Source organism: Gadus morhua, chromosome 5 (assembly GCF_902167405.1).
Source record: "Gadus morhua chromosome 5, gadMor3.0, whole genome shotgun sequence".
Classification (NCBI taxonomy): domain Eukaryota; kingdom Metazoa; phylum Chordata; class Actinopteri; order Gadiformes; family Gadidae; genus Gadus; species Gadus morhua.
Window position 1 is genome coordinate 4,522,124 of NC_044052.1, and position 14,385 is coordinate 4,536,508.

At 45.2% G+C, this 14,385-nt stretch overlaps 1 protein-coding gene across 1 annotated transcript in view; it reads left to right on the top strand.

Annotated features, from left to right (window-relative positions):
- The window catches only part of dicer1 (dicer 1, ribonuclease type III), a 28,239-nt gene extending 14,177 nt beyond the window's left edge, over positions 1 to 14,062 (top strand). The window contains exons 21-27 of the mRNA XM_030355817.1: positions 95 to 247; positions 1,728 to 2,393; positions 4,195 to 4,429; positions 7,894 to 8,162; positions 8,936 to 9,098; positions 9,292 to 9,367; positions 9,843 to 14,062. Coding sequence (XP_030211677.1) covers positions 95 to 247; positions 1,728 to 2,393; positions 4,195 to 4,429; positions 7,894 to 8,162; positions 8,936 to 9,098; positions 9,292 to 9,367; positions 9,843 to 10,008 — 1,728 coding nt within the window. The 3' untranslated portion in view covers positions 10,009 to 14,062. The remainder of the gene's footprint in view (positions 1 to 94; positions 248 to 1,727; positions 2,394 to 4,194; positions 4,430 to 7,893; positions 8,163 to 8,935; positions 9,099 to 9,291; positions 9,368 to 9,842) is intronic.
- The last annotated feature ends 323 nt before the right edge of the window (positions 14,063 to 14,385 follow it).

Genomic DNA, 14,385 nt, shown 5'->3' on the forward strand with positions numbered 1-14,385 from the left:
ATTTGGAGTCTAACTTGTATTGTTGTACTTGTTGTAAAATCCACATGGCTCTGGATGGAATGAGACTATTTAATACAACCCCTTTCTGCTTCAGGTGAGCAACTGTAACCTCTACCGGCTGGGGAAGAAGAAGGGACTCCCCAGTAGGATGGTGGTGTCCATCTTCGACCCGCCGGTCAACTGGCTGCCCCCCGGCTACGTGGTGAACCAGGACCGGAGCCGCCCAGACAGCAGGGCCTCGGACGAGGTCAGTCGAGTTCCCGTTTACCATCGCCATGTCTGCTTCACGCCACTAGAGGGCGAGATTTCCCCTCGCTGGAGAGCTCAGATTCAGGGCAGTCTTCACCCAAATGTGACTGATTTAAAGAATAGACTGGAAAAAAAGATTTGCATTCCATTTTTGTAGCACTATTTGTCTGGCCTGAAGTCCAACACAAGTAGTTGTTTTTTCTGTGGTATTCACAGTGGGGTGAGACGGATAATACAGTTGCAGTAAGTAGGTGTATCGTATCATTATGATCGACCCTTCACCACTTTTTAAACGTGTCCCGCATTAATCCTTGGACTCGAGCTCGACTGGTCGATTTTGAATGCAGACCCTTCTAATAAACCATAAGCTGTTATGCTCTCAGTTTTCAATGTTAGTTATGGCAGGGGATTACGTATGTTTGGCAGGCAGACCTTTTTTCACTTGCAAGTGACAGTAATGCATTTATGGCTGTAATATTATGACTGGGGCTGAAACATGGTTGAACCTGCCCTGCGGCACCAACGTGTGTATGTGAGTGTGTGTGTGTGTGTGTGTGTGCGTGTGCGTGTGTGTGTGTGTGTGTGAGACTGAGTCACACTTGGCTCTGCCGATTCCCTGTACACACATCTCAAAACAGCCTGATTTAACTGACCTTGGGCTGCTGTTGGCTCTGTAATCCACGCAAATCTCTTTCGGCGTGTTGGAAAATGTCTGCGACGGGCTCTTAGAGCGCTACACTATTTTAGAGGAAGAATAGAAAAATACATTTTTTTTATGAAATTGCGTGTTGTACATGTAAACGTGTGTTTGGCTACCCTGTGACTCTGTGCACATGTTTGACGGTTGCACGTTTACAACGATTTGCATATTTGGAATTGCTGTGGAGTCCTCGGGGGAATGGTCTGGGGCTGTTATTTTCTCATCCTTGTTTTCATCCAGATTCTTTCCTGATTGAATTCTGTTGGCCGTCAGAGCGTCTCTCTCCCGTCTTTGTCTCTCGTGTGTTACACTCTGTAGCCTCCTTATTGCAACTCGCGTGTTATGTTCACCTCCTCGTCCCCACAAGGAAACAATTGATCGCTGTCGGTACAATAAGGATGTTCGTAGAACCAAGTGCCAAGCACTAACAATCGCTGGGTTAACTGTTCCCCGAATACAACAGAGATAGCTCGGGTAAGATGCTACACAACTAAGTACTATATCTAAGTACCAAACACAATGAGTGCGTACATCAAGTGCCAGGACGTATGACATGCCGTCCATTGGCTCATTTTTGTCCATTGGCTCATTTTTTTAATGTGTAATTGTTTTTTTAAAAACTGTTCATTGTCACCATACATACTTCCATATGTGCTTGGCTATCAACAGATACATGTAGTAGATACTAAATCGCGAACCCGATCGACCTCTGCAACTGGATAAAGAAAAGGGGTGCAGTTAAAACCAAGATATCTATATATATATTTTTTTCCCTCAGGCCAAAGATGAGCTGCAGGCCAACGGCCTCTCGGGAGAGGAGTACGACGATGAGGACGACGACATGGCGGAGGAGGAAGAGGAGGAGCTGGAGGCGGACGAGGAGCCGGCGCCGAAGGACGAGCCCAAGGACGAGGTGAACATGGAGGAGGACCTGGAGTACTACCAGGAGCACATCAAGTTCATCGACAGCATGCTGATCGGCTCGGGCGCCTTCGGCAAGAAGATCACCATCGGCCTGCCGCCCTCGCCCACCCCCGCCCCCTCCCCGGCCGCCTCTTCCCCGGCCCCGGAGGAGTGGAAGCCCCCGCGCAAGTCGTCGTCGTCGCCGCACGCCGCCGCCGCCGCCCACTTACCCTCGGCGGATGGGCCGCACGTTGGCGGCGGCAGCGGCGAGGAGTTTGACTACAGCTCGTGGGACGCCATGTGCTACCTGGACCCCAGCAAGGCGGGCGAGGAGGACGAGTTCGTGGTGGGCTTCTGGAACCCGTCGGAGGAGAGCTGCGGCGCCGAGCTGGGCAAGCAGTCCATCTCCTACGACCTGCACACGGAGCAGTGCATCGCCGACAAGAGCATCGCCGACTGCGTTGAGGCGCTGCTGGGCTGCTACCTGACCAGCTGTGGGGAGCGGGCCGCCCAGATGTTCCTCTGCTCGCTGGGCCTCAAGGTGAGCCTCCCCCGCCACAGACCACCGGAGGCGGTGGAGCACGGGATGATTACTAAACAATTAATACAATTCCACGATCGTCCAATCGTGGGTTTTCTAGATAGCCAATATACGATCCAATTGCTAGGGGTCATTGGGGGCAGATTTGTAAACTTCAAGTCATTAAATAGTTAAAGTTGCATGATAGATTTATTTATTTACAAAAGTGATCGATATTTTAAATAAAATGTAAAAAAAGAAAAGCGTTTAGGGATGTGAATTAATCAACATATTCATGGGCGACCATTCAGTGGCTGCTCTGAACGAATAATTGTTTCAAGCCATGGAAAATCTGCAAGAAATCGCTTAATATGCTTAGTTTATGCTTTGTTTTTTTTTATTTATTTATACATTTCTTCTCGTAAATACTAAACTTCTGTAAACTGACTGTAACTTTCACAATGCGCTGGTGAATGACGTCAAACTCTCCCCATTCAATGTTCATTAGCGCACTGGTGTTGTTGGTTTGTGTTGAATTTGACCCTCGGGAACAAACAAATGGAATAATGGAGATTCTGTCCCCACACTCCCACCTCAAAACAGGCCCTCAAAACCCACCTTTTCAAGATCGCTTTCACCACATAACCTCCTTCCCTTCTCTCCCCTTCCTCCTTTTAACTATTCCTAGTTTTGAAAAAAAAAGTTTGGTTCCTGTTGGTTGTCAGTTGAGGTCATGGGTAGGTAGGGAATTTATTTTATTTTTTTATTTTATTTTTTCCAGCGGCAGCGAATGATAGGTAGGTTGTTTTCATTTAAAAACGAGAAATGAAAAGGTGCTGTACCAAAACGTAATTATAGTTTGCATCAAAAAGTAGTTTGCATTTTTTTTTTTTTTTTTTTTTTATAAAGCTCATAAAATAATTTGGGTCGCACATAAATTGACAGGGTCGGTCGGAAACCGGAACCAAACAAAATTTTTTTTTAGGCCTTATCTACCTATTTTAGGTTTTAGCTACCTATTTTTATTTTATCCTATTTTATCTTTTTAACTTTTTACTTGTACACGTTATTTTTAAATGATTTATTTTGTGTTCACTCTGTAAAGCATCTGGGTATTTGCAAAAGTGCTATATAAGTTGAATGTATTATTATTAGGGCTGTCAAGCGATCATTTTTTTTTATCTACGTTAATTATTTACAGGCTCTGTGATTATTAATTAATCTAAATTAATCGCATACTTAAATTTTTAAGTATTTTAGTATTTTTATTTTAATTCAAGTAAATTATGGCAGATGAGTGATTCAATGAATAATAGCCATAATAGACTTTAAAGTTTATTTGGTAGCAAAACATGTGAAAACGCTGGGTTCGCGTTGTAGTGTGGACTGGGCTTTCAGAAACGATGACGTTCGGTTGCCTTGACGCTGCCACAAGCTTGCGCTCGAGACCGAGACACTCATCAAAAAAAATGGCAGGTGAAATGCATATGAGGATCTCTCTGTACAATGTACTAATTTATCTCCAGATACAACTCGACATATTGGCTCATACATATTCGTTGCTCAAACGCCAGAGGCGGATGTGCGTTTATACATTTACCCGGGTTAGTGTGGACGGGGCTTTAGTTTCAACGCAAATGACGCAGCAACTCAAAGGGCACTAAAGAAGCGCGATTAATCTGCGTTCATTCTTTTTTTCTGTGTTTAATTAATCAAAATGAACGCGTTAATTTGACAGCCTTAATTATTATCATTATCAGCCCTGTTGTCCCGGGGCTCTTTAAAAACGTCCTGGATGTTGTGTCCTGTCCCCCACCCTCAGGTGTTACCGGTGGGCCGGCGGACAGAGGCCGTGGCGGTGGCTCCTGACCTGGGCTACGGCTGGCTGAAGATCCCCCCGCGCTCCATGCTGGACCACCCCGATGCCGAGCGCACCCTCAACCACCTCATCTCCGGCTTCGAGAACTTTGAGGCCAAGATCAACTACACCTTCCAGAACAAGGCCTACCTGCTGCAGGCCTTCACCCACGCCTCCTACCACTACAACACCGTCACTGGTCAGTGCTCTGAGTCCCGCCTCCTACCGCTACAACACCGTCACTGGTCAGTGCTCTGAGCCCCGCCTCCTACCACTACAACACCGTCACTGGTCAGTGCTCTGAGCCACGCCTCCTACCGTTACAACACCGTCACTGGTCAGTGCTCTGAGCCACGCCTCCTACCGTTACAACACCGTCACTGGTCAGTGCTCTGAGCCACGCCTCCTACCGTTACAACTAGGGATGTCCCGATCCAGCTTTTTGCACTTCCGATCCGATACCGATATTGTAGCTTTTAGCATCAGCCGATACCGATACCGGCCGATCCAAGCATGTATTAAAGATTAAAGATATTTACTTATTTTGTTGTACTACTCATGTTGAAAAGGGTTTTACTCTTAAGAACAACTAGCCAACTTAATTAGGTTAGTTTGAATAATCCACAATAGTTGGTAATGAGAAGCTGACCTGTTTATTCAGGGTTAAATAAACACAAAATAGACAAAATAATAAATAGTCAAATTACCAAACACACACTGAATTGGCATCAGTGCTCTGTTCTTGAACAACAAGAGTGTAAACAATATTGTAAACAATATAACATTATATATAAAAGCAACACACACAAAACCTGAGTAGAAAATAGTCAAATTACCACACACACAGTGTGCGCTAGGTGTGCTGAACAACGCGGACCGGATTTGGGGGGAAAAGCTGAAAAAAACTGGAATGGATTACCTACATTGGTGCGCTCGAAAACACGGACCGGAGTTTTGAAAACAAACTGGATCGGGAGTCCGGATCGGGATTTTCCTGTGCAGTCCGATCCGATATTGATATGCATTTTTTTGCTAATATCGGCGGCCGATCCGATCCAAATATCGGATCGGGACATCCCTAGTTACAACACCGTCACTGGTCAGTCCTCTGAGCCCCGCCTCCTACCGCTACAACACCGTCACTGGTCAGTGCTCTGAGCCACGCCTCCTACCGTTACAACACCGTCACTGGTCAGTGCTCTGAGCCACGCCTCCTACCGTTACAACACCGTCACTGGTCAGTGCTCTGAGCCACGCCTCCTACCACTACAACACCGTCACTGGTCAGTGCTCTGAGCCATGCCTCCTACCGTTACAACACCGTCACTGGTCAGTGCTCTGAGCCACGCCTCCTACCACTACAACACCGTCACTGGTCAGTGCTCTGAGCCACGCACCACGAAGTTTGTTTGTTTATATTAATATTCGAATATATTTCGAATATTTATTAATAATATTTTGACCATTAAATGCCTTCAGTAAGACCTATATTAGGGCCCTATGAATTCCGCGATAATGAAAACGCGGACGGAATCACGGAATCTGACAATAATAACGGAATCTACTGATAATTTTTTCTTTTTTTTTTCTTTTAGTAATCAGGAAGGTATTAAAAGTAACAAAGTTACAATTTAAAACGGGCCTGTCTTAGTAAAATAACTGATTTCCAGCAGGTTCCTGTTCTTCAGCACATATAACATGTAACAGGGACAAGGCACATCACACATCACATTTTACAATATGCATTGGACTGCAGCGGAATTCGCCATTATTTTGGTGAAATTCAGTTTCGAGGGAAAAGGGAAACAACACAGGTGATATTAACGTCACTGAATGTTTAGCAGACACTCCCACAACAATGTTAAAAAAATTCCCCGGTCCTCCACGCAAACAATAGGTCCCGCTCCTAACAAGAAGCAGTAGATGAACTTGAAGCGCCCATAATTCGGTTCTAACCCCAAATTCAGAGCCGAACAATATCCAAAACACTTCTATCACTCAGGTGATCAGCTGTTTTGTAGAATATGTCAACATACTATAGATTGGAAATGCAAAGATACGTGCGATGACCACTTGAAGTCCAAAATCCATATAAAAAACAATGAACGCCGTAGCCAGGGCACGACCCTTCAAACAACAATTTGAGTTTATATAAAAAGAGTTTATAAGCGCTTTAATATTTATGTCATGTTTCTATTTGAAGCACTAAAAACAGTGCAATGTTGTGATGTTTTAATAAATGTAGTCTTCTATCTGATTACATTTTATTCGTTCGCACTTATTTGACACTCGTTCTGATGATTTTAATAGCTTTAAGTGTCAAAACGGAATTTATGAAAATTAAAACAGAAAAAACGGAATTTGGAAAAAAATAAAACGGAATTTGGAAAAAAATAAAACGTATTTCATAGGGCCCTACTATATGGTATAAAACTTAAGTTGTATATGTTTTGTCCACCAGAGGGCAGTGTATCAGTCAACGTCAATAGGCAAGCAATGATGTTTTCAGAACCTTTTTTCTTATTAAAAGTCAGACACAAACTGAATGCATTCGGTTTCGTCATAATGAAGATAAATAAGGCGTCAAAAATAATGTAAAATAAGCCAGTCAGGCTAAACTGAAAAGACAAAATAAATAAAGGTAGGCCTAAAAACAAAAACCCATCCTACCAGCCATTAACGGCCCAGTAACAAACTGAGAGATGGCGAAAGGTTCGGAAGCGCTTGCCGACAGTCATCGGCTTGTGGAGAAAAAAGACGGGAGAAGTGAAATATGGAGTTATTGTGTATAACGGATCAGGAGGGTCCATGTCAACGCGGCTAGTGACACTTCTGATCCGATTAGATTTCTAACCGTAATAGTTGTATTCCTATCATGCATCCGACTATCATGGACTACTTGCGGAGTGTTAAGAAAGGCGTGAATCAGGCAAAAAATCCACTTTCCTTGACCACGGCCTAGTTCGCCACCTACAGGAGCCCAGATGACCAATAATAGCCTTGCTAATGAGCTCGCGATTCACAACTTCACCAGGCGTGAAAAAGCCTCGGAATCTGAATTGAAAACAACGTTCAAGCGAAGACATTTACAAAAAATAATGCCCATAACGGGTTCGAATATTAAGGGCTGCCTAAGATTCGAAATATATTCGAATAACGAAGTTCGGAGTCAAAGCCCTAGTGTGCGTTGGTCTTCACACTACAGTGGCTAACGGTTTTTATTCTCTTAAAATGCCCCATTCCAATATTGAGGAAAACCACCCGCATGTAAACGCAGTGAGTATGATGTGATTGGTCAGGAGGCCCCTCGCCCCCCCCCCTTCCCCAATGACCTTTCCTCCCAATATTGCTAATAATATTCCTCCAAATAAATGGTAAATGGACTGCATTTATGCAGCGCTTTTCTAACCAGTTGCCAGTCAAAGTGCATTACAATATTTCCTAACATTCAACCATTCACACACCAATGGCGGAGTCAGCCATGCACGGCCACAGCCAGCTGGTCCGGAGCAGTCAGGGTGAGCTGCCCTGCTCAGGGACACCTCGACGCTCAGCTAGGAGGAGCCGGGGATCGAACCGGCGACCTTCTGGTTACCAGCCGACCCGCTCCACCTCCTGAGTCTCCCGCCTCCCACCCTACTGACCCCCGCCCTCTCCCACCAGACTGCTACCAGCGGCTGGAGTTCCTGGGCGACGCCATCCTCGACTACCTCATCACCAAGCACCTCTACGAGGACCCGCGGCAGCACTCGCCCGGCGTGCTGACGGACCTGCGCTCGGCGCTGGTCAACAACACCATCTTCGCCTCGCTGGCCGTCAAGTACGACTACCACAAGTACTTCAAGGCCATCTCGCCCGAGCTCTTCCACGTCATCGACGACTTTGTGCAGTTCCAGCTGGAGAAGAACGAGATGCAGGGCATGGACTCCGAGGTGGGTGGGCGCGCATGTGCACACACACACGTGCACGCGTACACATGCACGCACACACACCTACGTATACACCGCATGCGTCTCATCGCTTCTAGATCTCAATGCGTACGTCAGCACTGAGCCACAAACCTCCTCATCTCAGAAAATGTAATCGTGCCCATCTTTGTTAAAGTTGTTCACCAAAAAAAATAAATAACATATTTTCCTAGAAAATCTACCGGCACAGAGGACGCCAGTGTCTGTGAATGTGTTTCACATTCGAGCGATATTATCACTGAAGCGAGGGATGCATTTGGACTGAATTTGTCAGTAAATGGCTATCTTGGCACTAAATCTCTTCCCATGCTGCTGGCGGAGGGATGTTGTTTTGTTACTTGGGGGCATAAACAAGGACACATAAACCCATAGCACACAAAGGAGAAAGAGGAAACACGAGTCGAGGGCCGGGAGACAAATGAAACGCGGTGCGGTGTGAAAGTTCTCCCGCCCCTGTGCCCCCGACGTATGTTTGGTGGGAATCGCCCGCTCAGCGACTTCCAGTCCCCTGTCGTTCCTGCCCGAGACACGGGGGAATAGAGTTGAACACTATTACGTTCCTGTCTATTCTTTCTTTTTTTGGAGGTCTTTATTTTTCCCTCCACCACGGGTCAACTTTACAACCCTTTCAGGAAAGCTCTGCCCTTGCCTTTTTTTACTTCTTCTTTTCTTTTTGCAACACTATGTGCGCGCACGTGAAGCCACCTCACACAGACCCCCTGTCTCTCTTTCCTCAGCTGCGGCGCTCAGAGGAGGCAGAAGAGAAGGAGGAGGACCTGGAGGTCCCCAAGGCCATGGGGGACATCTTCGAGTCGCTCGCAGGGGCAATCTACATGGACAGCAGGATGTCGTTGGAGACGGTGTGGCAAGTGTATTATCCAATGATGAGGCCACTTATAGGTGAGGCGCCGCGACTGGGGGCCGGGGGCCTTTCTCATTCATTGACTGTCTAGAAGTTCAAGTGATTGGAAACATTCTATGTATTTTGCTGCATTGGGGGGAGGCTTGTTCTTCAGTGTTTCCTATCTTGTTCTTTGATTCCCCTGTCGCCCCCCTCTGACCACTGCTCTGAAACCCTCTCTGCCTCCTTCAGAAAAATTCTCTGCCAACGTGCCGCGCTCCCCGGTGAGGGAGCTGCTGGAGATGGAGCCGGAAACCGCCAAGTTCAGGTGAGGACCGGCACAACGTCGCTCTTCGACACATCACTGCTTGTCTTTGTTCAACCCCGTTAGTGAGCGACATCGGGTCATATGCACAGCGGGTGTTGTTTCTTCTTGAAGACTTCATGAATTGTCGAGATGATGAGAAACTGTATCCATTGACATATTTAATTTAACAGTTTGTATACACATTTCAATGTTACCGTCACACGTTAAGTACTTTCAGTGCAGTGTTTTTTTTGTAATTAATTTTTTATTGGTTTGTAGTGTCAAACATTTCCACATCATTCATCATATCTGAATGATTAGTACAAATTTGCAAAAGTCTCTCAAGAGTACACACATACCGACACAATACAGTAAAGAAATGAAATGAAAGTAGAAAATTCAGTGCAGTGTTTAAGTATCTACGTAAACGATATTGACGGAGGACACTTTTACTCCGATTCGCATTTGTGACCCCGCCCTCGCCCTTCGTCCCCAGCCCTGCGGAGCGGACGTACGACGGCAAGGTGCGCGTGACGGTGGAGGTGGTGGGCAAGGGCAAGTTCAAGGGCGTGGGCCGCAGCTACCGCATCGCCAAGTCGGCGGCCGCGCGCCGGGCCCTCCGCAGCCTCAAAGCCAATCAACCTCAGGCGCAAGCCAGCTGAACGCCTGCTCCCCGCCGCCAGGGAGCTAGCGCCCTAAGCTAACGAGAGGCAGAGACACGAGCCCCGCGCTGACCTCTGCCCTGTGACCTTTGCCTCCCCCTCAACGGCACGGCCACAGCGGCCCGGGGAACACTGGGGGGGCCGCAACGCAACAATCGAATTGGTCTCGCGACGGATTTCACCTTGGCTGTTTGGTTTAATTTTTTTGTTTTCATATTTTGCGCAAACACAATCTTTCCTTTCCTTTCCTTCTCTGCTTTGTGTAACCACAGGAGTGCTTTATCGATGTTAAGCAAGGCGTTGCAAGGAGAACGAGAGGGTTCGAGGCGCCCGGTCTGCTCATTATTCAGTTTGTTTTAACGTGAAGCGAGGCGTGTTAGGCTTGTTGTGTGGTGTTGGTGTGTGCATAGTTTAGATCAGAGGTGGGAATCAAAAGTCCTGCAGGTGGGTAGGGCAGGAGTAACGCTATACTCCTCGGTCTGTGCCCTCGTGCCAGTTTATTAAGCGGTTTGGAAAACAAAAGGTTGCCCTCGGCCATCGGAGGCCTCGGACAGAGTCTGTCCACGCCTCTGTTGCGCTACTGCCTCAAAATTGTATTTTAAATCAGTTTTGCACTTATTTCATTAGGGTCTGTTATTTTGAGACCTGAGAAAAGGAATTTGCGTAGCAAAGTCTATATAAAAATAAATAAGTAAATGAAAACTACATTTTTATAATATAGTTTGCCATCGTTTTTAAGGCCTACCATATCCTGCAAAAATGATAGGAATTTCAAACATTCCCAGTTACTGTAATTTAAAATAGATTTTAACCTTGGGTTTGCATGTCGTTGAAACGTGTATGTGTTGACCCTAACAACTGGACTGCTTATATGTAATAAACGTTTAATTAATGGTGATTGTGCCAGAGGGGGCCATGAAGAAACACAATGTTGGCAGCCTGACTTTGCCCAAACCCTTTTTGATACGCAGTGATTTAAAATTACATTGTTCATCTTTAGCTCGACCAATGACTTTAATAATGACGTCGAACCAAGAAATTGCTTTCCACAAAAATAATATTCAACAGGCATTCTAAGAGAAAGACATATCAGCCGTACAATATGCTGCAGACGTTTCCTCAAAGATCGGATGCTTGTGTAAGGAACAGGCAGACACTTTTCGAAGGAATGTTTCTCCGGAAATGGGCCGTTTCAATATCAACACATCCAGTGGTCCGTGCATCCCTCATTTACCAAAGCTTTTTGCAGATGTGACTGTTAGATTGAAGTCACTCCCAAGGATTAGGCAGGCCAGCAGCTTATCCTCGCTTTTTTCACTTCAGGTTTTGTTTGCTTTTGCCTCAATGTGTTATTTTTTTTGTTGTTTTTTACGATCAGCCCCTTCTCATTCAAATACCTCAATTAATTGCATGCATTTTCTATATATTTTTTCCTTGTTTGGTGCTATCGTTTTTGTATTGAGCTTGAACTCTCACTTTTTTTGCACTGTAACTAAATACCTCTTTGTTTGACCTATTTTTATTTGGTTATGTTTCATTTTTCGAATCTTTTGGGTGTGGTTGTCCTATCCTATAAGGCGCTCTAGGGGAGAGGTGTATTGTCAAACTCCCCTACCTGATGCAAAGCTGAAACGAGACGTTTTGAGCGTGGAGGGAGTGTGTTTTCTGCACAAAAGCCCAACAATTGTATCCCCTCATTTCCTAATCATGGATTTAATTAGTCGCCAAACGCTTAAATCACATGGACATCACCAAACATATGTTATGCAATGGCTATGTTCTGCTCTGATTACAGCCTGTGGCAGGTGACATCACCAAGCATCATTTCAGCCAATTAGAAAAGGCTCTTGCAATGTCTGCTGTACCATGGATCGTGATGTCCCTTGGGCGTGACTTTAGTGTTTATCTACACATTATTATTTTATTTTGGGCGGGAGGGATCGCTTTTCATGAATACATTTATTTTGTGGGTAGGCTCTCTTAAATGCTCATGGAGGTAATCTGATTGCACTCTGTAGCACGAATTGCAATTATTTCAGGAAATGTCGTACACTCTCAACTGACAAGAAAAAGTAAGTGTTAACTAAACCTCTGTGAATGGCACTCTTGCAAAGTACTGTTGTTAGCATGGCTACCTAAACTCTATTTGAACATCTAAACATAACACCTTATGTGCTTCTACCTCAATATACAGATAAGAAATATTTTTTAAAAGTATGATATGTATTCCTGATTAGTACTGCCCTTTTAACAAATGCTTATGGCAGGGACACATACTGTAGTCTTTACTGTGATACCTGTACCTTGAAAAGCGTACATGTGTGTGTTTGTAGACAACAAATTGCACTCTTGAGTCGACATTCCCACAGAACAAAAAAGGTAGACAGCATTGAGAAACCACCAACTCCCCAGAACACATTATCCAGTGCCTTCTGACCGTAACGAGACCGTGTCTATTGAACAGTGCTGGCCGCGCATACAGCTTAGTTCTACGGGATGTAGGGATGCAAAGACTCGCCTTGGAGTGCCATACATGTCTTTGTTCTGGGTTTAGCTTCTATAGGCATTGTAAATAGCCATGTAAATAGTGAGCTGGGAGTTATGCTTCAAAATAGTAACCTTCAATTATATGAGAATGTGAACTAAAGTAGAGAAGAAAAAAGTACGGATGTGACCTACATTTTTTTCTTCACTCAACTCTTTAATTGTAGTATTACCAGTAAACAGAGTGCGATCGGTCATTATTTCTGAAGCGAGAGTCCAAACCACTTGTCGTCGTCCCCCACCCCCGAGAGAGTAGGCCTACCGTTGAATCATTGTGATCCTTTTAACATCAGAGCAAGCTACATCCAACAGCCTACATGTTACCCACAGTGGTCCTGTTTTCGTCACTCAATCACAAAGGCACACGGAACATTTGTTGATCCTGGAAAAGAAAAACGATACAAGGAAAAACTGTAAGTGGAGTGCCACACTGGTATCTTTCTTATTTTGTGTGTGACGTGTTACAAAACGAAATTATAATTGGTGGCATGAATATTGTACAACCTCATTGTTATGTAGGTGGTTTAGTTAAGTGGCAAGTGGATGTCATGCAGGCGGTCAATTATTTTATTTGTTTGGTTTTGTTAAGGGAGTGATGAAGTGGAGATGTTTTTGTTTTGTTTGTGCGTCACCAGCAGGATAATACTCTTATTGGTAATGTGGTGGGATATCTGTTTTGTTGTTTTTCGATATTTGTCTGTTTCTTCATGTAGCACAATGGAGCATTGCACTTGGGCGCCAAACTTTACCTCATGTTGGAGTGAAACGGAGAACAGAGGGAAGAGAGACTGAAGGTGTTTGTGTGTGTGTGTATTTATTTGATGTGCGCACACAGCTTTTGGTTAGGAGGACTTGCTTGTTTCACTTTGCTGCTGTTTCAGTTGCTGGTGAAATACAACTCTGTTCAAAGGAGAACAAAGACTGCCACAAGAGAAGAATTAAACGGGCATGTGATTAATACACTGAAGACTCTCTCACACACACACACACACACACACACACACACACACACACACACACACACACACACACACACACACACACACACACACACACACACACACACACACACACACACACACACACACACACAGACGTAAGGTATTGGAGCCGCCTCCCTTTTCTGTATTGGTAAAGGAAGGGCTAATCCACACTAAACACCACAGAAACTAGGCTTCACCAAGCAGTGAAACACCAGCAGATTACAACGGAATGACGTGCTTTCTACCAGTATGGTGTTGCATGGGATGGGGGGGGGGGGGGGGGGGGGGGGGGGGGGGGGGGACAATGGTCCATTACCTGCTGTGCGAAGATTTTAAAGGACGTTGAATTGAATTCAACTGGAACTCCTCCCTCATATACTGTAATACCGTGCTGTGGTGGTTTGCGGTCTGCACCTTATGGATCACAGTTACCTATTCATTTAATTTTTGGTTCTTTTTTTTTTTTGTAATTCTTGTAGCCGAATCTATATAAATATACAATAAAAGTAATGGTATGGTCGTTCACGCATTTCATTGAGTGGGATTTGTATTTCATGAGCGTGTAAGGAAACTGAACTATGCCGAGGTCTCCTGGAAGCCACTGACTGCATATGCGGCTCCCCGGGCTTCCCTTTGCAGCCTTGCTCCGAGCACCAGCCACTTAACGAGCCACCCGGGGCTTCTCAACCCCCCCCCCCCTTACCTGTTTCACATGACGCCAGCACCCGAGTGGTAAACGTAATATGGAGGGCCTAAGTCGGAGGGCACTAGTAATATTATCTCTTATTATTGGTGGCAGAGGTGGACGTTTAGTCATCAATTAGCCTTTTAACATGATTCCGCTGTACAA